General features: G+C 40.8%; 3 protein-coding genes across 3 annotated transcripts in view; all 3 read right to left on the reverse strand.

The window, feature by feature from the left end:
* Window positions 1-2,873: 2,873 nt before the first annotated feature.
* rbm24a (RNA binding motif protein 24a) lies at window positions 2,874-14,370 on the reverse strand. Its single transcript, XM_069176537.1, has 4 exons — window positions 13,915-14,370; window positions 12,498-12,621; window positions 12,257-12,311; window positions 2,874-5,577 (listed from the first exon to the last, which is right to left on the reverse strand). Exons 1-4 carry the CDS (start codon window positions 14,080-14,082, stop codon window positions 5,226-5,228), a joined length of 699 nt encoding a protein of 232 aa, XP_069032638.1. The 5' UTR covers window positions 14,083-14,370; the 3' UTR covers window positions 2,874-5,225.
* A 1,174-nt stretch (window positions 14,371-15,544) lies between these two features.
* Window positions 15,545-21,934, reverse strand: stmnd1 (stathmin domain containing 1). The gene is made up of 5 exons (XM_069176277.1): window positions 21,784-21,934; window positions 20,352-20,535; window positions 20,127-20,254; window positions 18,312-18,443; window positions 15,545-18,166 (listed from the first exon to the last, which is right to left on the reverse strand). The coding sequence occupies exons 1-5, from the start codon at window positions 21,850-21,852 to the stop codon at window positions 17,744-17,746; spliced, it is 936 nt and encodes a 311-aa protein (XP_069032378.1). The 5' UTR covers window positions 21,853-21,934; the 3' UTR covers window positions 15,545-17,743.
* A 987-nt stretch (window positions 21,935-22,921) lies between these two features.
* LOC138214714 (tektin-2-like) overlaps window positions 22,922-23,034 on the reverse strand; it is a 2,462-nt gene continuing 2,349 nt past the window's right edge. Inside the window, exon 9 of the mRNA XM_069176489.1 lies at window positions 22,922-23,034. This exon is cut by the window's right edge and continues 50 nt beyond it. Coding sequence (XP_069032590.1) covers window positions 22,922-23,034 — 113 coding nt within the window.

The following is a 23,034-nucleotide window of genomic DNA, read 5'->3' on the forward strand; positions in this document are numbered from 1 at the left end:
TCTCCTCTGGGACGGGCGGACATTTACCTCGCAGGCAACATGGCAGCCTCAGAGAGCCCTGCTAAAAATAGACAGGTGATTGACGCTGTGGCAATGTCTGCATGGGTCTCTCCTGAGGGAATGGCCCGTTACTTGCAGGGGAGTCATCATCATCGCAGAGTCCATGGGATTAAAATAGAATTTGAAGGAAATCCCCCTTTCCAAAATCCCCTAACCATGAGAACTGCAGTACTTCCATCAACTGCTGATATAGGTCCTAGGTACGTCCTGGATGCTGCAAACCATTAACAAGTCAACACACAACTCAAAAAAGCCTCTACAATCAGCAGCATGAAGTTTAAAAGGGCTCTCCAGTGATATAGCATTGCACTTTCATAGAGTTGTGAAATGTGAAAAAAATAAAAATAAAAATAAAATCAAATGGTCAAAATCGGTGAAGCAGGGTTTTAAGATAATTTGATTTAAAGTCCCTAAAAGGTCCCAACTTCAACAATATTGAATCCCACCCATAATGCAACCTGTTTGCATCTTTTGTGATGCTGCATTGATGTAGTGTCCTCAGAATAGGATAAAAAAAACAACAGCCTGTAATCAACCCCCAGGAACAGTGCTGGGCTGTGCTGCAATTAATATGTGACTGGGACACTTTGCAAGCCCTCGGACTACAAGAACTCAACGACGCCACCGTTGAGAATACCCAATCAAGCCATTCGTCAAGGAATGGTTCCTCTAGTTAATAAAAGATGCAATAAAAACACAGGTTAAAAGTAGATATCTTTATTACAAAATACAATAAAAGGGTCCCTGGGATGAGGATTGGAGTGAAAAGGGAGATCGATTGTTTCACCACCACCGTGGAAAACACATGCACAGTTGCTTACACTCACACTGCAAGATAAAAGCACAAAAAGGGTTTTTAAGAAGACACAGCCAAAATTGCATGCAAAAAAAAAAAAAAAGCAAGAAATGAAACCCCCACCCAGTAACCAACCACCTGCAAACATTTAGCAGCCCAACCAAAATAATCAGAAACCCAACAATATGCAAGAAACCCCGGTTATTTAGCCGCAACAGCACAGACGCACGCACACATAGTACTCCTTCCTCTTTTAGTGCTGTACTGGTAATACTGATTAAATCTAATACGACCTCCAGTCCAGATGTCAGAGAAATCTTTAACATGTAAAGGTAACATCTGCAAAAGGAAGCAGGTAAGGCGCATACCTTAACAATGAGATCAGGGGCAAAGTAAGGCGGCCTTTCCACCGATAGCTCAACGTTGGCTCTTCTTAAAGCCACATCAGGAAGTGAACAAGGGCCACCTGTTCTCAATTAGTGATGATACAGGAGGGAGCACCACTCATCACAAATAGTAGCCTAATTCTGATGTATTTGGTATAGCCTGGGCCTTGATGTGGAAGAAGCTGGGCTTGGAACCAAAAGCTCCTGATGCAACCTTGTTATGCCATGAGCTCCGGTGCGCCTTCACCCACGAGGCCGTGCTGCACCCGTGCTGTCTCGTGGTCACCCCACCCCACAGTATGTGGCCCAGTTTCACGTTTCACCCGCGACCAATATACTTCTTCGTCAAAAGAAGTCAAGAGACAGAGCAGCTCGCTCTTTTAAACATGACTTATTTATTAGAAGACGGATGAATCATTGATGGGCTTGTCTCAGAGACTTTATTATGTGTCCGTCGTATCCATGCAAACTGTTCTGGGCGTGATGCAAATGTTTTGTTTCATACAACGTCAGTCTCACGCCAGTTTCACAGTGAGGAGGAGCAGTGCAGCAATTGAGCTTGGGTTATTTATTTTTTTTGTGTGTGTGCGTCACTTTGAAAGAAGAGAAGAAAACAAAAACGTCCACAAAATGAAACGCTAAAAAGTTGGGAGCCTGTGTTCGATGACCCGCCAAACAAACGTGAGCTTTGCTGTCACGGTAACGATAATAAACACGTGGCTCGTGTTGTGAAACGGTCGCAGTTTGGTTAGATTTAAAACTTCTCGAGACGTCGGGGGAAAAGATCGTGATTTTGTGTATTATAAGTAAGATAGTTAAGTGGCTTCTGTGTTTTGCACAAATACTCTCCGGCATGCGGACAGAAGAAATCACAGATGGAAGCGCCGATCTTACGAATAGTGGGCAACCTGCGCTACTACCTGACAGCCGCTCCATGGTCTGGATAAAACGTGGAAATGAAACACAAATTTGCCCAATAATTCAATAAATTATGAGTTTTGTTATTAGGAGATGTTTTTTTATTGAGGTTAACAAGGCTGCACATGGAAAGCTACTGAGCTCGCTAACAAACTAGATGGGACTGTTTCATCAAATTTTCGACGTGAGATATTTCCCTTTCATGTGAAGTTTTAATATTTTTCAATATCGAAAAAGAATAAATTCGACCAGTTCACTTTAGTGAAATAGATCCCTGGTTTATTACTCTGCCTCAAATTGAAAAGAAAGTGTTAACAATAGCAGCTAATGTCTTGTTAACTATTCTGGGTTCACGGTTTCTGATAAAAATGAAATGACAATGTGGTGAGTTTTTATAATTTTCCTCAAATGTATATTTAGGCTATCTGTTTTACAGGCTCTATTAATATTTGTATTTATTCAATGTCTTTTTGTTTATTTATTCATGAACACTATGCATATCAGAAAGGAAATATGTAACGTATGTATAGAAATATTAAAGCCTTCCTACGGAGGGAGGACAAACAGCATCTGCGTGTGTGTGTGTGTGTGTGTGTGTGTGTGTGTGTGTGTGTGTGTGTAAGATGATCATGTTTGTTTCACATTAAAATAAACTGACATCTGAAAGTTCGCTGTTTCTAATCGCAGTCACAATGAAAAGAAATTCCATGAGGCTTTTTTAAATATAGAACATTTTATTCCAATTTGAGTAAATGATGTTGAAATTCTGAAGTAAAGGTTTTTAATATCAACAGGACCTTTGCATTTAAATAGTAACACTTTACATGTCTTCATCCAGTGACAATGAAAAGCTTCTTTAAAAAGTTTTTTTGTCATTTATTTTTCATATTTCCCTTGTAAGAAAGAGTTCAAGTATAAAAATTCCCAACAGTGTAAAATAGCCCATCTGATGAATATTAAGCAAAAAGAAGCACAGCTACTGAAACCTCGACAACGACTATACATTCTAGTAGAGAAAAGCAGCATTTTTGCTTGTTTTTGTCAAAGTTATTATTATTTTTTCCTCTTATCTAAACACAGAAGAGGCAGAGTACAATCTGCATGCAAACAGGCCTGCATTTAAATAAAGTTCTTCCATACAAAAGGCATTAAGCTAGTATTTAATGTCATGTTCTAAAGAGTCAAAAAGATAAAAAATAAAAGTACAGTGCACATAACATTATTTTAAATAACTCCTACATCAACATTTTTGGTTGAGTATGTTAATAATAATAATAATAATAATCATAATCATAATAATAATAATAATGAAACTAATCAATAACTTATATATGCCTTGAGATGAGTACATAATAATATTATTAATACAGTACCGGCACTAAGTCTCTACTCTCAGAGCGTTAACATCGTCAACCCTCAAAAATAAATATCTTAAATAGAAGATTTCTCTCTTTTTTCTCTTTTTTTTTTCTCTTAAATAGCAGTAAAAATGTAAGGCACACAGACCAACATAACGTCAAACAGTAAACCCCCATCCTCTCCACCCCACCTGGTGTTCTTGACAGACTTGAGGCAGGCCAGTTGTTGGGGTGGCATTGGTGAACGTGTTTGTGAGTGTGTACCTGACACCAGACTGCAGCAGCACAGAGGTGGAAATGCTGACAGCGGCAGCGTTGAATGACTGGGGTTGAGGGGGAGTGTGTGTGTGTGTGGGGGGGGGGGGGGGGGGGGAGGGGGATCCGCTGTGGGGCTCTGGATTGGGGCAGAGGGGTGTAAAGTTGGTTACCAATGGGCTCGGCCGGGGATTAAAATGTGACAGCTCAACAAACGAGCACAAGTGATGCGTTCTTTCCAGAGTGATCCGTCTGTGTGGCGCTGGAGTGGCTCTGTCCACCCCCACCAGCAGCTGCTCTCTCCCTCTGTCTCTTTTTCTTTCTCTCCGCCACAGAGCCAGAGAGAAACACCACTGTGCTGCCTTTGTCTTTGACTGCTATGTGTGCAACTCTGGATGTATGTGTCAGTATACGTGTGAGTGAAACGTAGAAAAGCAACAGATTTAGTGTTTCTCATTGTCTGAAGCCATTTTCAGCCTCTCTCCTTTTGTCAGTGCCTTTGTTTTGTTTGCCAAGTCCCCCTTTAGTCCAAGAGTCAAGTCAGAGTTGATGACGTTTTCATTTTTTTTTTTTTTTCTTTTCTTTCTTTTTTTTGTCTCATGGTGATTTGTTTGCTTTGCATAGGTCAAGAGGTTGAGACACAGAGTAAAAAAAAAAGGGACATTCAGCATCAGGAAGATAAAAAGGTAGTTCTTCAAATGTGTGTGACACGACGAGTTACGACTCCTCGACTTCCTGACAGAGGTGACATAATAATAGCTAACACGTTGGAAACGGTTCCATTTCCCTGATTATCAGAAAATATTAACTCCAAAAAATGCACTTGAAAAGACAAGAAGAACAAGCAGAGCCCTCAAAGTGTAATAATAACAATAATAAATATAAATGTTATGAGGGCGTTAAATAACCGAAGACACTTGTGGAACACAACAAGTGAAAAAAAAGAGTATTTTCCTAAACTAACGTTAAAGACAGCAATAGGACTTGAAGGCTAAAGTTCAACACCTATACCAACCACAGGGATTAGTTCCTGCATTTTTTCTCTAGAAATAAGTACTCTACTACAATGATAATAGTAATGATGATAATAATAATAATAATAATCATAATAATAATAATCATAATAATCATAGTAATAACAACAACAATAATAATAGTAAATGTTTTTCATTTTTTGTTCTGCCAATTTTTTTTCATTTTCAGTTTTTTTGGTTGAAGCACAGCAAGTTGGAAAGTTACTGTAAAAAGTTCCCACCTCACCATCATCACCACTACCACCACCACCACCATCATCATCATCATCACCTTTTTAAAGCAGCTCTGCCTCTGAGTTGCTGACACGGCACACCCTCAAGGCTACTCCCTCTTTCTTTTCCTTCGCTCTTTGTAACAAATCAGCTGCGGCAGGGGGGGGGCCTCCTCTCTCTGCATGTTCAGTGGTTGCAGTGGCTGCTATTGCATGCGGTCGGCTTGCAACTGCTGAGGCTGATACTGGCCGAAGGCTGCGGCTGCAGCAGCAGCTGAGCCCGGGGCGGCGGTGGCTAAGGGCTGCTGCACTGCATAGCCGTAACCAGCTGTGGCCACGTAGCCTGTGGCAGCAGGGGAGGCGGCGTACGGATACTGCTCATATGCAGCGGCGGCGGCGGCGGTGGCAGCAGCTGCAGAGTACTGCGCATAGGCAGCTCCGGTGTAGTCGATGTATGGAGAGGAGGCAGCGGCAGGTGCAGCAGCTGCGGGCTGCACGTGAGGGATGACCACACTAGGCTGAACGAAGGCCTGAGGGTACACATAGTGGGCCGGGATGCTGTGGGACAAACACACACATGCAACAGTTTCTTTGATTCAGTACCAAACACCAAATGTGAGAGTAACAACCCCCCCCCCCCAAAAAAAAAAAAAAAAAATCCACATCTAAAACCCAACTCCATCACACTGCGGCCAAGCGCCCTCCCACCACCCAGCCCCAATCCAATCCACCAGTCAAGAACACCAAGGAAATGCCTGCTAGTAGGGATTAGAACAATATAGGGTTGCCAAAATAGAAGAGTCTGTGAAAAAAAGACTGGAAGGTGAAGAAAACTTTGAACACCCGGAGGTGTTTAACCTCTGGGCTACTCAAATCTACTGAAAAATCACGTTTGTACGACTACGTCAGGAGGAAGTGATGATGTCATCTCCTTTATGGGATACAGCGTGGGATTGGTCAGTTTTGAGTTTGTGTTGTGAAGAGCAAGCTAAAGAGAGGTACAGGGAGGTGAGATGAGGAAGAAAGACCGAAGTTTGGGATCTGTAACCTGCAGCTCATTTGTTGGGTCACTTGCGCATTTGGCTCTGGTGCCGTCCCTGCCTGCTGGAGGGCAAGCCGGGCGGGGGAGGGACGGCTTACAGTGCCCGGGGTGGGGGTGCGAACAGAGGAGATGAGCCCAGGGAAGCATTGTGAAAATGTCACTGCCACTTTGACAGCTGGACAGTTTTAAAAAGGGACGCTGCTGGCCATTTCCCCCTCTGTGTCGGGACAAAGAGGCAGGGAGGCAGCGGGGGGAGCTGGGACTAGGCTCTGCACCGAGAGGGATGTTTCGATTAAATAAACAATTCGGAACAATGAGCACATTCTGCCCTCCATGACATAGCCTTACTAACCCCCCTCCCACCCACCCACACTAAACTCTATAAGGTCTGGAAACTCAGTTTGACAGAAAGCATGAGGGGAGGTTTTGAAATTTATATGGCTGTTTGACAAATGTGAGGAAAAAAACAAAAGCTTCAGGTCTTGTGTGTATTTGAGTCTTTGATGTCCCCTCCCTCCACGAGAGATAAAAGTAATGGCAAATTCAATCTCTCTTTAATTCAAATGGAGTGAGAAGCATCAGGCGTAACAGATACTGAACGAGACTCCAACAACAGCTATGTGTGTAAAGACGCTCATAAATCTATTCATAGAAAATCAAGGACACCCAATATTATCAGTGGATGTCAGGTGGTCACTTTGGAGTCTGGATCAGGAGAGAAAAGAAGCGGTGCAGGAGATGTTAAAGAGTGAAAGGCAGGATCTATCGTGGCAACCCTATTATGAGCACTCCATTATCCAATCCAATCCACATCTCAACCGAAAACAGTGGACCAGGAGAAAAACAGGAAAAACAAAAACAGCAAGGCGTCAGAGAGGAAGAAATATGTAAAAACAGTTCACCTTGACTACACTGATTACAAAGACAGGGGCACGGCACAGTCACTCAGCTGAAAGGACAAACACATGGAAAGGGAAGGCGTGAACTGAGTAAGTGGACATGTAGAGAAGTGGTGTGGCTGTCACTAAAGGGCAAAGCTCTATGTCCCTTTCAGCCGCAATAGCACAAAAAATGATGGACAGAAACACACATGCACGCACGCACTCACGCAGGCACGCACACATACCCTAGACCCATATTTGAAGGCCACTCACAAATAGTCTGCAATGAAAAAATGTTGTTTCCTTCAGAGTGAAAGTAAACAGAAAACCTTCAGAAACATTATTTCCATCGTTATCATGTGATGCCTTTGAAACCCACACTAATGAAACTCAGCAGGTCCAGACAGGTTTTCAGGATGATTTTACTGGACGCCGTCCCTAAAGCTGGCCTAATAAAAAAAACTCCCACATGCTGCAGCAGAGAGGTTTTTTGAACTGCTATCTGATGTCTGACGTGAAACCCCTGAATTATCTGCAAAGGGAGGGAATTCCTCATACTTGGAGTGGATTACTCACTGACTGGCCAATATCCGACATCTGATTGGTCTGACAACAACACACAAATACTCAAGAAATACACACTGTGATGAGGGGATTGCCGAGACAACAGGCCAAAGCGTGTCCAGTAGAGGATACCGTGCCAGTGTCACATGGAAAGTAAGGTGTCTTCGGTTTAGCCACTAAAAAACATGTGGTTAGATGTAGAAGAGGATCATAGTTTGGGTTAAATGTGACACCCTTGCAATTTGGCAAAGTTTAGGCATCAAAACGACTTAGTTAGGGTTCAAAAACATTTGTAGTTTGGGTGAAAATAAGTAATTTTGCATAAGTAACATTATGTATGTGACATAAGTTACTTAACATATGTAACATTAGTTAAATGAGTTACGTTATGTGAGTAACTTACTTACATTACTTAAAAGAAATCCACGGTATCTTTTGCTTTCTCGTGAACTTGAATACCCCACGTGAAGGTCCTGTGTTTGTTCTGTCCAACCTCCCTGAACCTCGTCCCTCCCTTTAGCACTGTTTGGGCAGTTACATGGTTTCCATCACATGACCCTGTCATACAAGCGTGTACTTTCCCTGCCTAGTGAGGCTAGGTGTGACACTGACACAGAATCCTCTACTGGACTGTATAACACATTTTGCCGTGATACTGGACTACAAGCAGAAGCTCCATTGTCTCACAAATATCTGACAAAGGCTCTGTTGACTGAATTAATACATTTTTAGTGCCATGTTTAAAAATTCCACCACTGGCTGACCTACAGAGGACTGTGGGAAAAAAGGCAAGCAAATAAAATAACGTTTTTACATTTGATGTTGGTCCTAAATCGTAGCGAGAATCTACAATTCAATTATTCAATTTGAAAATCTAAAAGAATATTTAAGGTGACTGTCTTGCTCTTGGGCTATAACATGCAGGACACATTTCAGAGAATTGTAACATTTAATGATGTAATAATTTGATAATAATCTATTTTTAACTTTGCCCTTTTAATAAGTTGTTTGACTTCCAGCTTCTCACACAGTTAAATATTTGTATTTGATCTACAGGGTGACACAAAGTTTAAGTGAAGATTTTAAACCTTGCGTACTGTTTTTAGTTACTAGTTAGAGTATTTGCTACTGAATGAAACTATCAAAGCGTGAGACATTTTCTTTATTGCCTCTCATTAAAAAAACATAAGCTTTTATATGGAAACTGGTTTGAAAGAGCTGCCTGTGGCAGTGGATGTTTTATGGCCTTTCAATCAGTCTTGTGAGAACAGGGCTTGTGGCTTATGGAAGAAGACGTTAAATTTTCAGTATCAGTAGCTTCTGTATGTGGTTTATTTCGAGGCTGCAGCTCAGACAGTTTCTGGCTTCCAGTGGTATGTAGACATCTCCGCTAGTCTTGAAATCAAACTCTCAGCTTGCTGCACTTTGAGCTGTCTCCAGTTCAACACTTTCTATGGGATGGTATGGGCAGGATGACATACACAAACACACACTCACATATAGTCAGAGATTTTGGTCATGGGAAGCAAAACCCTGGCTGACCTATTCAATGTGGATCTATTCAAAACAAAAACTGCCCCTTCTCCCTGGAGATGCTCATAAAATAAGAAAATCAAAACTACCACACTAAGTATGTGTCTGATTTGTACAGGCATGCTGGTACCTATGGTGTGTCCGACTGTTCCTCTCTGCGTGTGTGTCTTGACTGGAATGTCATGTTCGTGAAACCCAGCCGTCATTAAAGTTCAAGGCTAAATAAAGGTTCTCCTCTATCGTGCACACTGTCTGCAGAGGGAGACTAGTGTGTATGAGGCGATCTGCGATGTGTGCTCAATGTCTGTGTGTGTTCACTATAAAAAAAAAAAGTGTGTAAGGTTCACAAGTGTCCTCCTTCGATAAATTTAGTTTAGTTTGTGTGGAACCGTCACCAGTAACGGTGTACGGAGGTTTCTTAACAACACAACTACTGAACAAGTGCCACACTAATCCAAGCTCTGATCAGGTCAAGATTGGACACTGTAGAGATCATTTTCAAATCGAAATCCTGACATGAAAAAGAAAAGGTTTGAAAGCTCTTCTCAAACTTTTTTTTCACAAATTGTCCAGAGGTTTTAGTTTTTGAGCAGCTTGAGGATGTGAAAGGGTGATTAGCAACAAATCTTTGAAAAACCAAACACCCTCCTGTCTCATTTGGCTTATTTGTAGTTTTTAGCAAGATATAATGACCTTGAATTTGTCTTTTTAATAAAAATGGACCTGCACTTAAGAGCACACTTTCTTGTTCAGTTGGAACAGCTGCTTGGCCATAAATTGTTTGTATCTTTTTTTCCCCTGTGATGTTTAACTAAATAGATTTTGCCTGATGAAAGAGTAAGAATATAGCCTGGCATCATTGGACTCAGAGCGTCAGTATTTGGTGTGATTTCAGTCTGGAAACCCTATTTGCCTGAATATTTGATCAGCCACTATGTTCCAACGGTGAGAGAGCTTTGGCGCACAAAATGCGGTAAATGGTGGTCAATTTACGCCTAGTAGGATGCAAAGAAGGGAAACAATCCCCAATGGAGCGTTGTCAGACCCGTATATTCATGCAGGGAATTTGAGTCTGTCAACACCAGGCTAGTAAAAATGGGAATTTTGCTACTAAAGCGAAAAACAATGTGCACAATTAATTGGTTCCTTCCTTTAGTCTCCAATTCATCCATTTTTTTTTAAAAGTAATATTTCCTTATCCAAACTGAGGGCCGAGATGTTGTGGGCTGTACACATTGAAATGGCTTTTGAGGCAAGTTAATGATTTGTGATTTTGAGTTTCCTTAGTAAGAAAACTCTCACTTTAAGTTTTCCAACAAAGAATACAAACTGGCAAACTGAATGCTCAAAGCTTTAGAGACAAATCATTACATTTCTCAAATCTGGACTTGCAGTTTAATTCGTGCTCAAATTGGTATCAGAGTTCAGTCCTGACTTTTGTCAGTGATTAACTTCCATATAGTTCAAATATTTTCACCACATGCGCTAACTGATAGAGGATCCTGGGTCAGAGATGACGATTAACTTGCATGTAAATGCTCATGAAAAGGCTATATATTACAGTGGCCCCTGTAACAGCCACGCTCACCCCTGTTTGAATGGCCCCTTCCCTTCTCTTACATGACAGAGAGAGACAGCTCCCACACCCTCACTGGACCCCCCCACCCCTCACCCCCATCCCCTCAACACACACAGACAGACACAGACACACACACACACACACAACTCAGAGCTTCATGCGACTGCAGCGTCAGCATTCGGGGCTTTGTGTGGCACAATGGGTGCGCTTGTTTTCCTTAACACCACAAGCCCATGTGACGAAAGCTCGCTCCGAGAGAATAAGAGAGAGAGAGAGAGAGACATCCAGACATTTGTTTGTGTCACACTGGAGACTTTGGTGCGCTGACCTGAGCTGAGCTGAAATGAGCGTGCATGTGGACGGACAAAGAGACACACACACACACACACACACACACACGCGCGCGCGCACACACACACACACACACACACACACACACACAAGCACAATAAGACCCCATACCCATACGTACCAATGCACTCGGACGTAGACACATACAGATCACACAATAGCTGGCAGGCTTGTCATTTATTCATGGGACACTTCTGGCGGTGCTACATGTCCACAGGTCTCGTATGTATGGTGCAGAGCCAAGAGGAACGAGAGAAAGAGGAGGAACGAGTTTATCGGCTGCAATAATGTGGCAAAGTGAGACACTTTCTGAGAGTCTCTGCTACGTTGTGTTAATGTAAGAAACACCAGGAAGATGCTATGAGCACACACAAGCAGTGATGGGTTTTGTTATTCTGAGGGTAAAGTGTGAAAAGAGGGGGTAAAAAAAAAAAATAAACAAACTCCACACAGAAAATTCACCACTCTCTCAAACAAGACACACAACAATAACAGCACATCCTGTTAAACAGAACAGGTCAACCACAAGCTAAAAGCAGTAATATAATAAACAGAACAAACAGAAAACTTTGCTCCTCCTTGGCAAAGTTGACACGCTTCCACAAAAAAAGTAAAAAGAACACCCAACAATCCAATCAATCCATCTTTTTTTTTTTTTTTTTTTTTTTTTTTGGGGGGGGGGGGGTTCACTAAAGTAAGAAAGCACACGGTTTAGCTAACAACACCACTTCATAACTGCACACAAAGCTAAGTTCTATTCAAATAAAATAAAAAAAAAAGTCAAAATGAAACCCACGTACATGCATCTGTAATCACCATTTTGAGAGCTTGTTTGTGTGTGTTTGAGTCTACAGGTTATTCCTTTCTCTGATCTGTGATTACGCTCGCAGAACTATTCCACAAACCAGCACAGTTAGCTTAACCGAGAGCGAGCCTGTCGAACCAGAGAAAGATAGATAACATTGAGTCAGCCTGGAAGTTTCCATCATTGTCCACTCAGCACTCACACACATTTTTACATACAAGCAAACCTAGAAAAGGCAGTTTGACTGGCTTTTTTTTTTTGGTGGACGATGATTAACAAATGGGCTAAATATTACTTATTGTCCACTTCTGATTATCAGCCATCATTTATTTGAGGAGAAAAAAAGGATAAAAGACAAGAAATCAAGAGTTATAGTATCAATTGTAACACATTAAACTGAGAAAATTAAACATATTTGAATAATTTTGTCCATTTATATCTCAACATTCCTCTAAAATACAAGTAGACTCATCAGTCCTTACCCATAAGGCCTTTGGATGAACGCAGGGTGAATTTGGGGAACACCAAAGGTAAAACCTGCAAAACAAAATAACTTTTAATTCAGGAAAAACACCACAGAAAGCACTGAAGCCTGAGTGTTACAATACTTTTTCTGTCAGACTAAATGAAATAGGGCTGGGTATCTGTAACAATAACCTCTTAACATGTTGCTATATCTGCAGAAAACACCTGAAAAACAAAAGACCCTGAGGGGAAAATTACCTGGCTGCATCACCCGAGGCTTGGCTCCCAGGTAGGCCAGGTTGACGTTGGCCTTCCTGCCATCAATGATCGGGTTGGGGTCCTTGCAGGCCCGATCTGCGGCCGAGCGGTCGGCCATCGTCACCTAACGGGAGAAAAATTAAGAGCGTTGAAGCAGATGTTTAAGAAAGTCTGACGTTTCCTCCTCCTGCAGACTACACAGAAACAACAGCCCAGATATAACTGTGCATGAAGCATTAATACTAAACATCATTAAACTCATGTCAGACAACATGTGTTTGCTTGTGAGAAAGTGTCCTCTCCTTCTGTGTGCGTGTGTGTTTGGCCATCATTAACTTCGACAAGTACTTGGCAGCACACACACATTTATCACTGTCATGTGGATGTGATGAAACTATCAGCAATGAATGGGGGCCAAGCAGGCTGAGATGACTGAACACGCTCCCATTGCAGCAACCAAACTTTATTGCTCCACTCAAGAGTTTCACCAGCCACAAGCTCTCATTTTAAACATCTATGTAATGAGTATTTCACACTGAGTTGGTTAAAAACCTCACTGAGGTGACAACAAAGAGAGGTTGGATAAATAATACATGAAGATGCAACAATATACAGAGGTTGGAGGCAAAAAATTTGAGCAAATACAGTTTAATTTTAATGAAATGTTATAAAAATGCAGATATTTTGGAGGATGTGCCATTGTAAGCTTAGTTAGTGGGAAAATATGTCAAAGTTACTTCTCAAATCTAATTTAAAAGTTTCAGAAGGGAATAAATAAGGCTATGTTTGGTGTCCATTTCTCTTTGGATAGTCCTGTTACATTTATATTCACACTCTTATCTGATAGGCCTATACGTATTTGTATAAATGAATTAAACTTTTACTAAAAATAGATGTTTTAGTGAGCAGCACCGAGTGGCTGTTTGTCTCCAAAAAAGGCGTGAGATGCTTTTGGTCTGAAGGTTTTCTGACAGGTTACAGCATCAGGTTTTTCCCAAGCAGTGTTGTAAACAGCTTTGAGATGATGAAACCGTTTCAGAAAACGGAGCTGCAATATCAAGACATTATCGTGAGTTTTTTTTTTTTTTTCTCAGCCCACCAGAACTGTCAGCGCGAAGGCAGCTCGTTCAGAAAAAACGTGTCAGGGCGCATACCAACGCGCAACAAGTTGGTGGGTGCGAGATTGCAACATATGCCAATGACAAATTTAAGCAGGCCCTGCTTATCAAAACATAAACATCCCATGACTGCAGATATATGGGTGTTTATCATAATGTTGTGAAAGACAGCAGCAGCCGCGCGCATTAACAGATTCAACTTGATGACAGGAATTTTTTTTTTTTTTTACATGCGTAAAAAAGTTACATTCAAATTCAGTGTAGAGCTAACAGACTTGTTATCATAAGGGGATACTTACAAATCCATAACCTCTGGACTTGCCGGTCTGTCTGTCGGTAATGACCACTGCTTCTTCAATCTCACCAAAAACCTCAAAATATTTCCTGAGACTTGAATCCGTGGTGTGGTAGGGAAGACCCCCGACAAAAATCTTCGTATAGGTCGTGTCCTTTTGCGTGGTGTGCATCGTTAGTGCAAAAATACAATAAATATAAACAATTAAAAAAAAAAAAAATAGTGCAAGGTCTCCTTATCGATAATTCTTTGGATGAAGAGAGAAAAAGGAGAGATCAGCTGGCTCTGTAACTTTTCTTTTTCAGAAAACAAAACAAAAACTCGACAAAAATGCAGCCTGGAGGTAGATTTATCTTGCTAACAGTTAAGAGGGCCGAGATTATGGAGCGGATTGTCCCAAAGATACCATCAGGTGTTTCCAGCTCTTCTTGGTAACTCTGCTGTCTCACTAAATAGGTTTGGGACCCATTCCTAAAAGCTGTTGCCTCTAACTCCACCCAGTTTTCAGTCCATCTCTGCCCGCCCACCGGCGCGCACTAACAGCTGGGAAGCCTGCTTAGTGGGAAACAGTGGAGCTCCTTCACTAAAGAGGATCCAGAGCTGTCTTTACTGGAATCATGTTTAATTAACCATCAAGGGAAAACAAAACCCGAATCCATTGACAAAGAGGAACTCTGACTTTCAGAAGAAATGAGAGCAGTTTTGTGTTATTTTCTCTCTATATTATAAACACGTTTTTTTTTTGTTTTTTTTTTGGTCTTTTCTCTTCTTTGTCAGGTTTGGACTATTTCTTGGCAAGGTTCCCTCCAGTCACTCAAACAGCAGATCAGGGGGCAGACATCACAGCAGTGAGCAGACAGACAGGTGCAGCTTTAGGAATCCTCTGGAAGGATCTGCCTCCTCGACAGTCCATTTGTGGGGGGTTGACAAGAGTTTTGGCAAGTTTCTACAGACAGAAGGCATACAATAGGCTTAAGTGTGAACAACTGTCCCTCAAATGTCTCTGATTAATTTCTCCTGCAACATTTAATTTTTTTTTTATTTGTTATTGTTCCTTTAGTAGAAAGGTCACAATGTCACGCTCCATGTGTCCACTTTTATTTTGCACATGTAAGGAGTTTGTAGTCATATCCTACTCTAATTTATATCCGTTCCAGGATCTGCTGAGTCAACTCTTATATTTCAGTAATTAAAATAAGTGAAATGAATGAGGGAAAAGGATCAAGTAAAACGGTCAGAGATCAATTCAATCAAGAGTGTCTGTGCATCAATGATTAAAATAACTTGCGAGGCCTGGTGTCCTGAGTCGGACGGACTGATGCATCTCCGAGTCTGCTTTTGAAAAGCCGGGACGAGTAATTCACCTCCAGTAATGTGAGAAGGAACTCTGCTGTTAATCATTTATGACTGCTCGCTTCTGTTGCTGGCCTACATACATCAGTCCCACCATGTAACACAGCGAGTGAGTTGACACATTTGCAGTGGGAACATTACTGTATGTCGTTATAGTATCATTCATTGTTAAATAGGTGTTTAGTTTCAAAACTTACACTGACAATTAAGTCAAGTCACTGAGGTCCATATATTTATAATAATAGACGCTGACAGATACATTGTTATGAAGTGGTGGAGAAAGTATTCAGATTCTTTACTGTAGTAAAAGTACCAATACAACAAAGTAAAAATGCTCCATTACAAGTAAAAGTCATGCATGAAAATTCTTACTTAAGTAAAAGTACAAAAGTACATCAGTATGTAAGCAACATATTACTGAAAAACAATTCTGTTATTTAATTAATGTGTTTTTTCTCACTCCAACAGTGGGTTTTTTTTGTTGTTTTTTTTTAGTTTGTTGAAGGTGCTGCAGGTGAAGCTAGTTTGAACTATTTTACATCCAGTTTCATTTTCAGAGACAGCAGATAAATCTGAAGGGTTGTCGGACGATTAGTGGGAGAGGAATGAAGGAAAAAAAACGAAATTCTGATTCCACAAATCTGTTTTCAGATTTTTGATTTTTTTTTTTTTTTTTCTCTAATCTTTCATTTCTGGTGAGATATTGGATCATTTGAACATTTATTGAAATGAAACCATGTAAGAAGTTTTGAGGGTAAAATCACTGTTGAAGGCATTAAAAACTCAGACATCTGATATATGACCATGACTACACACTGATTTTTGTGAAACATCAGAAGACAAACAGGTTGGAAACCACTGGTTTAATCTTTTTTGACAATTTGTTGTATTTTAAAAGCATGTTATATTATCTATTGTGTCAAATATTCATCTGAAAAGTAACTGAAGCTGTTCAATACATGTAGTGGAGTGGAAAGTACAATATTTCCATCTGAAATGGAGTGGTGGTATAAAGTAAAATCAAATAGAAATACTTGAGTAAAGTACAAGTACCACAAAAATTGTACTTAGGCTCAGTACTTTGTTACTTTCCACCACTGTTTGTATGGGATGCAGATCATAAGGTTACATGAGTGAATCATCTTTGTTTCTTTTTGTAAGTAACCTTTGTCTGGTTAATGATTCAACAACGAAAATCTATATTCTTCAAAATAAAAGTGTGACGAACATCACACATGGTCTGAACGTCACATCCATCTGAATCTACATCACAATGAAATGCAACCTGATGAAGCGTCTCTGTTTGCTCACTGTTTTATTAATGCAGCCACACGCCCATTAAAGTCCGAGAGGAGTCGTGAAAAAGGGGGAACCGATATCAAGTTTCCCAGGCTCAACAATGGTGATCCGGTCAGGTTGTCTCTCTTATTGTCTCTGTTCATGTGCAGCATGCTGACTAGTCTGTATTCCCTTAAACAATATGGTGGCCCCTTAAAAACTTACATTTTACGGGACATCACAAATGAACTTGGGAGGTTTTTTTTTCAGTTTAAAAGTGAGAAAGTTTCTGGAGCTGGAGGGCTGTAACTTTGTGTTTGTCACCCATTTGGCTTTAGCACACCTGTCAGGCTGATGAAAGCTAAAGGTCAAAGGTCAGTGAAACAGCTGAATACCCACAGAACAGTCACACCAAGGTCACACCCCCCCAACCCCACTCGGAAAAAAAAAAAAAAAAATCCTAATAGTCCTGATTTTCACTGCTTAATGAACTTTTTTCTTTAAATTCTACAGTTTTGGATCATGATAAACCACTAAGCTCACACCGCTCATTCATACAAACAACTCTTAAAGAAAAAAAAAAAAAGGGGCTTTATGGATTATTAATAACTTTCGTATTTTCATCTACATCTTTTCACACAAGGCACATGTTCCCTACATATTGCCAAAAAAACACCTCCTCATTGTTTATTTTACAGATGAGCTGCTCTGACTTCAGGGAGCTGTAACCCACTGAAACAGTGCCATCTAACGTCCAACAGAACAACTGCTCAGAGCGCAGCCTTTACATGCAAAGTTAAACTGGAGGACAATAGGACTTTTCTGTGTGAAACAAAAATCTCATTAAAAGAAATTTGGTCAGTTGGCAAAAACATGAGATCATATTTATTAAAGCTGTCACTGAGGTAAATCACGTTGCATTTACTTACTAGACTTACTTGAGCTATGATATTATTTACAACAAGTTATGGGTTAATGCCTCCCTACCAAATAAACAGTTCACCTTCTCATTGGTTTCAACTGTAAGGCCAATTATGGCTTAATTACACCTGTCAATTTCCCTCCAAAAATATCATCTCTATACATTCCTGATACATTTTTTAAAAGTTTAAACTGGATTTGTGCAAAAGGAATTATTTCCCTTCATCTTTTTTTTTTTTACCCCATCACAGTGTTAACTATTGGCTCACTTATGTAATGATTTAAAATATTTCGTCTTTGTCCTCTACGCGTTGGAAGCTAGAATCATTCTCCACCTCACCTGCCTTGAGCTCTTCCACCTGGGTCAACTCCTGTTCTTCCTTTTTATCATCCTCATCTCCCCTCTCTGCACCTTCCCCTCCTCCTACCTCCCTTCTATCTCCTTTCCTGCCTCCCATCTCTTCCCCGCTCTCCCTGCCGTCACCTCCGGCCTCTCTCACGCACTCTCCGCCCTCGGCGGCCTCGCGTCTGATCTGGCCATGAAGCAGCTGAGCTGGAGTCAGGTCAGCGGTGAGAGGTGACTGCAGGGGCTCCACAGGGGTGAGGAATGCCTCTTCATCCTCCTCAATACTGATGATGGCAGCGGGCCCACGAACACGCGCAGACCTGGTCCTTAAACGCATCTTGAGCTCGTCTTCCCTTAACTGAAAGATATCAGATCAAATTTGAGGAGAAAAACTATGACAGAGCAGAGGTGTCGAGACACATGGTTTCTCTCTCTCACACACACACACACACACACACACACACACACACACACACACACACACACACACACAGAGAGAGTACCTTGCGTCTCTCTTCAACCAGCCTCATCTTCTCTTCAATCTCTAGTCTGCTGTGGAGACTTTGTGTCTTTTTGGCCTTCAGAGACTCCAGTCTGGCAGGAGGTCTTCTTTTGACTCCCTCCTTGTCATCCAGCTGATACACACACACACACACACACACACACACACACACACACACACACACACACACACACACACACACACACAATCATTTAGCAAAACAAGTCAATGGATTTGTTAAATCACAAGTTGTGAGTATCTTACTATACATGGATTCACCACACCGAACTCTTCGCTTAGTTATACAACCCCACCCATTTGGACTGCAAAAAAACCCTTTTTCCTTTAAACCACTGTGACCAGAACAAAGGGAAAATCACTGTATATTCAAACAGACTAATAATAATAATAATAATTAACTAATAATAACCTCATCTTTTGTTTTATTTGGATTATTTGTTCAGCAATTAATGGTAATGAGTGTTTCATGTCTTTTGTATTACAGTATTTAAAAATTCCATGTTTGATACCTTAAAGATAATGAAAACACCAATTTAGTGGATGCATTAATGAAGTAAGTCGGCTGGCTCGTGCCTCTGTGTACAATGAAGGTTTTGACCGGCTATATTTTAGATGGTTCCACAGAATGCTTTTATCCCCTGCTGGTTTGCGTGAAAACTGATGCCAGACCAGATTGGCCGTGCTCTCAGTCCAGCCTCTGTCACTGAAAGAACATGACTTGATCTGTGCACAGATGGCAATGAGACTGGAGACACCTGTGTAGGTGTTTGATTAAAATGGGAATTACCTGTGACTGGTAGGTGTTTTTTCTAGTTTGTTTTTAGAGGAGGTTGGCTGAATAATACAGTCGATGTATTTCAATGTGGTTATGATTTGGCATATTGCTGTCCACATGAATTCATGTTGAAACATTAACTGAAGATTGTTTAATTTAGTGTCTGTATGCATTTGCTAAATGGGCTGCAGATCCATACAGATTTGTTGTTTCTTTGACAGCTGAATTCATTAAATGTTTTTTGTGACAGAAATTAAAACAGCATTACAGTTTGGTCCATGATTGTTGCTGTTGTGTTGTTTGTATACAGTTTTTCTGATCTTACTCAGAGTCAAACCATGCATGTAACCAGTTGTAAAAGGCCTTTTAGGTGTAATGTATTATGGGCTTTTCTTTAATATGACTTCAATAAACAGACTTCTGAATACTTGGGTATTATGGTCGGACTGTATGGAAGCAAAGACAATCACTAGCTACCTCTTGACCCAACCATTGATTAGCTTTAGTAATTAGTCAGAATTTGAACAACTAGTTGTCATTAAATCATTTAAGTCTGAGAAGACCACAAATAATGAATAACTTGGACAGAAGTCTCGATATACATTAAGACTGTCCTGTTTAGTTAGATTCAATGCTGTTTTTATAAATAATTTTAAATAACTTTGAGGTTCACTCACTGAATACAGTAATTTAAGTAGTTTGTAAATCCACTTGGACGATGGTGAGTGTGGTGACAAACTGAAATATCCCAATATTTGATGTCTTGCTGTCATTAGTGTGGCAGTAAGTTTGAAAAAAATATTGAAGTACATAACTATGCAAGAAGACTAGTACTAAAGAAGTACAGGCAATCACTTTTTTAATGTAATATGAGTTAGTTGAAAAAAATATAAAGCCTCTTTTAAGACTGTAAAAAATGTTGTGCTTTATCACACTGAGAGATATTTTGTATCATTAATATCGCGCGCTCCAGGAAAAGAGAAATAAAATGTACAGAAAGATGGCAGACCAGGTACCCACCGTGATGCTGTAGGCCTCTCCAGCCCCACTGGTCTGTCCCACTGGGATGATGCCCTGGTTTAGCAGCTCCTCCAGGATTTCATTGGACTTTGGACGTTCCCTTACTGTGCGATTCTGCTGCAGCAAGCCTGGACCAACAGATGAAATAAAAACACTTAAAAATGTGGGCTCTGGATTTTCTCTACAGCGTGACATGTCCGTTTCCTTCCCAAGGCACACACTCACCGTCTTGTGTAATTCTGTCCACCTCACTTTCCCTGACACTCTGAGACGGTAGAGGAGGGAGTTTACTGGGCACTGCTCCAGGTAGCACAGGGATCTCTCTGTTCTCCATCACCACCCCACTGTCGGTGGTGGCCTTCGACACGGCCGAGTCTCCACGACCACTTAATTTACTTCCTGTCTCATTCTGGACAGCACAGAGACGCGAAATGAACAATACGGGACATTACTACATCCTTACATCATTCTGTGTGGGATCCCGGACATGATGTTGTCATGGCGGCATCTGTGTGTTGACATATTGTCATGAACACAGTTGCTCAGGAACAATAATGATTCACTGCAACTGACAACATTTATCGTAAATTCATCGTAACATTTTACAGATACTCAATAGTGGCCGACAAGAAGCAACGATGGCGCTGATGTTACTTTTCATTCTGTGACCAATGAAAATCTGATTAGGAATTTCTTCTGTGTTGAATAGTGTATTGTAACTGTGTCCATTTACTAACTATGTTGTATTTGAGATACTTCAGTTGAGTTTTTTTGTTACTTTCTACTATACTATAATATTGTACTGTTTACCTGGCCATGCTAATAAGACAGCTGTTACTTTTAAGATTAAGCTTTTACAAAAATGTTTGCAGACATATATTTGCATATTATATATTCCAGTGTGGTGTATTGGTAAAGATTAAACCAACTAAAAATCATATAAATCTATTAAAATCAGCACAGCCAGGACCAGCTCCAACATTAAAGTGCTTCAGTTACAACAGTTCAATAATAACACACTGAAATTAACCTTTACTTGGATACTTTTTAAGAAATCCTTTTCAATTAGGTTCACATCCAATATGCAAGGGAATTTTTTTTTAAATTTTTTTTTTAAGGGATCATATAAATTATTTTGGGGGGAGTTACAAAACCTTAAAATTGATCACAAACCATGACACAAATTAAGGCCATACTAAGGTAGAAATTAAGGTTATGCTTTTCATTGTTTTTTTTTAAATTATTACATTTTTGGGGAGTTTTTACCCAAGTAAGCAACTAGTAGCTTGACATCCATTTACGGTAGGCACAGGCCTATAGACTACTGCTCTTCACCATAAAAACATACAATGTCACATCAAACACATACATTCCTTATTGATAACATTTTCCATTTACAACCAAGAAACGGTGAAACAAACAAACATATTCGTCATGTTTGGTCAACTTCCTGCCACACTGATTTGGGCGTTAACATCTGCAGCGACAGTGCTCCTCAGTATTTTTACTTGAACAACTCTCCCCCACCCCAAAAACAACAAAAAACAAAAACCACTTTGAGCTGTGGCTTCCCGTCTTTGAACACAGTTTTGACCTCCTCCGTCCCGCAGCGGCAGTATCTGAATGAAAGCGGCGGGCAGCGGGACACCGGGCCTACCTCGTCTCCGTTCACCTCCCCGGGGGTCAGCGGCCGCACCGCGGTGTCTGTGGAGTTTCCGCATCCCATCTTCACCTCGAAGCCACGGCGTGAAGAAAGTCTTTAAAAGTCATCAAATGTCGGGGATGAATGACACCTAGGTGTCGCCTCGCATTCCTTCGCTCACGGGCTTGCCAGTCTCCATGGACCCGGCGCGTTGCTAGGGGCCCGTTGCTACAACAAATGTGACCCGGTTAAAGAGGTGACACCCAGGAAACGAACTGTGGATGTCGGACGGGACACCAACAAAACACCTCTCACAACGGGTCAACTCTACCAGATGTGTTACTGACACCGATAGCCCCGCTGCGACTCTTTGAAATACTGCTTAACCTCAAAAAACTCTGCTTCCGTTAGTTTACAGTCTGTTGACTTTAATTCCTCCAAAAAAAAAAAAAAATGTCTAAAGCAGCCAGCTGCAGGATTGAATTGCATGGTATTGAAATTCTCATTGATTTATTTATTTAGACTTCTACCTCTGAAGTGTTCATATTTAAATATATTCAGATATTTAATATTAAACAGGCACTTGCATCTGCCTTAAAGCAACGTGTAGACCTCACTCATCTTGGTCTTTTTTGTTTGGTAGTATGCGCCAAATGCACAATATCACCTGACATCAGGTCTCAAGTGCAACAAATGAACAAATGAATGGATTAAAAGGACCCCAAACACAGGGGCTAAAAGTTCACCTTTGCCACTGAATAATCCAGACATGAATAAAACATCAAATTATCCACCAGGTATACAATTTTCATTGTTGAATATAAAATCTCTTTGATACCTTTGCTAAAGCCCTCCAGTTCCCAAATTAAACGTGGACAAGTGACAGTGGCACAAGCCGTGACCTATTACCATCTTTAAATCAGTGTTTAAAAGGTGACTGAATGTATTTTTTCATGAATTGTTTACAGGTTTGAGTCAAATCCAAAATCCTAAATGTAATTCCGCTTCAAGTGAATGTAGAGAAGAGAAGCGCATACTGATTCTAGAGAAGCCATCAACTTGCTCAGAAGGTATTTTAATAATGTACCATGACAGAAATGCCCACAGGTGGCAGTAGAGATCTAATTCACTCTACCGAGGAGGCCACGGCCATTTAGAGGGTGTGCTTCTTGGGGAGAACCACAGTGGTGTCATAGGCAGGCACGAAATTATGATGCAGCTTCTGGCACTTATGCGCCACCTCCAGGATGTGAGCATTTTTGGCCA

Source organism: Embiotoca jacksoni, unplaced genomic scaffold (genome assembly GCF_022577435.1).
Source record: "Embiotoca jacksoni isolate LCO1_2020_lvr unplaced genomic scaffold, fEmbJac1.0.p SCAF_7, whole genome shotgun sequence".
Classification (NCBI taxonomy): domain Eukaryota; kingdom Metazoa; phylum Chordata; class Actinopteri; family Embiotocidae; genus Embiotoca; species Embiotoca jacksoni.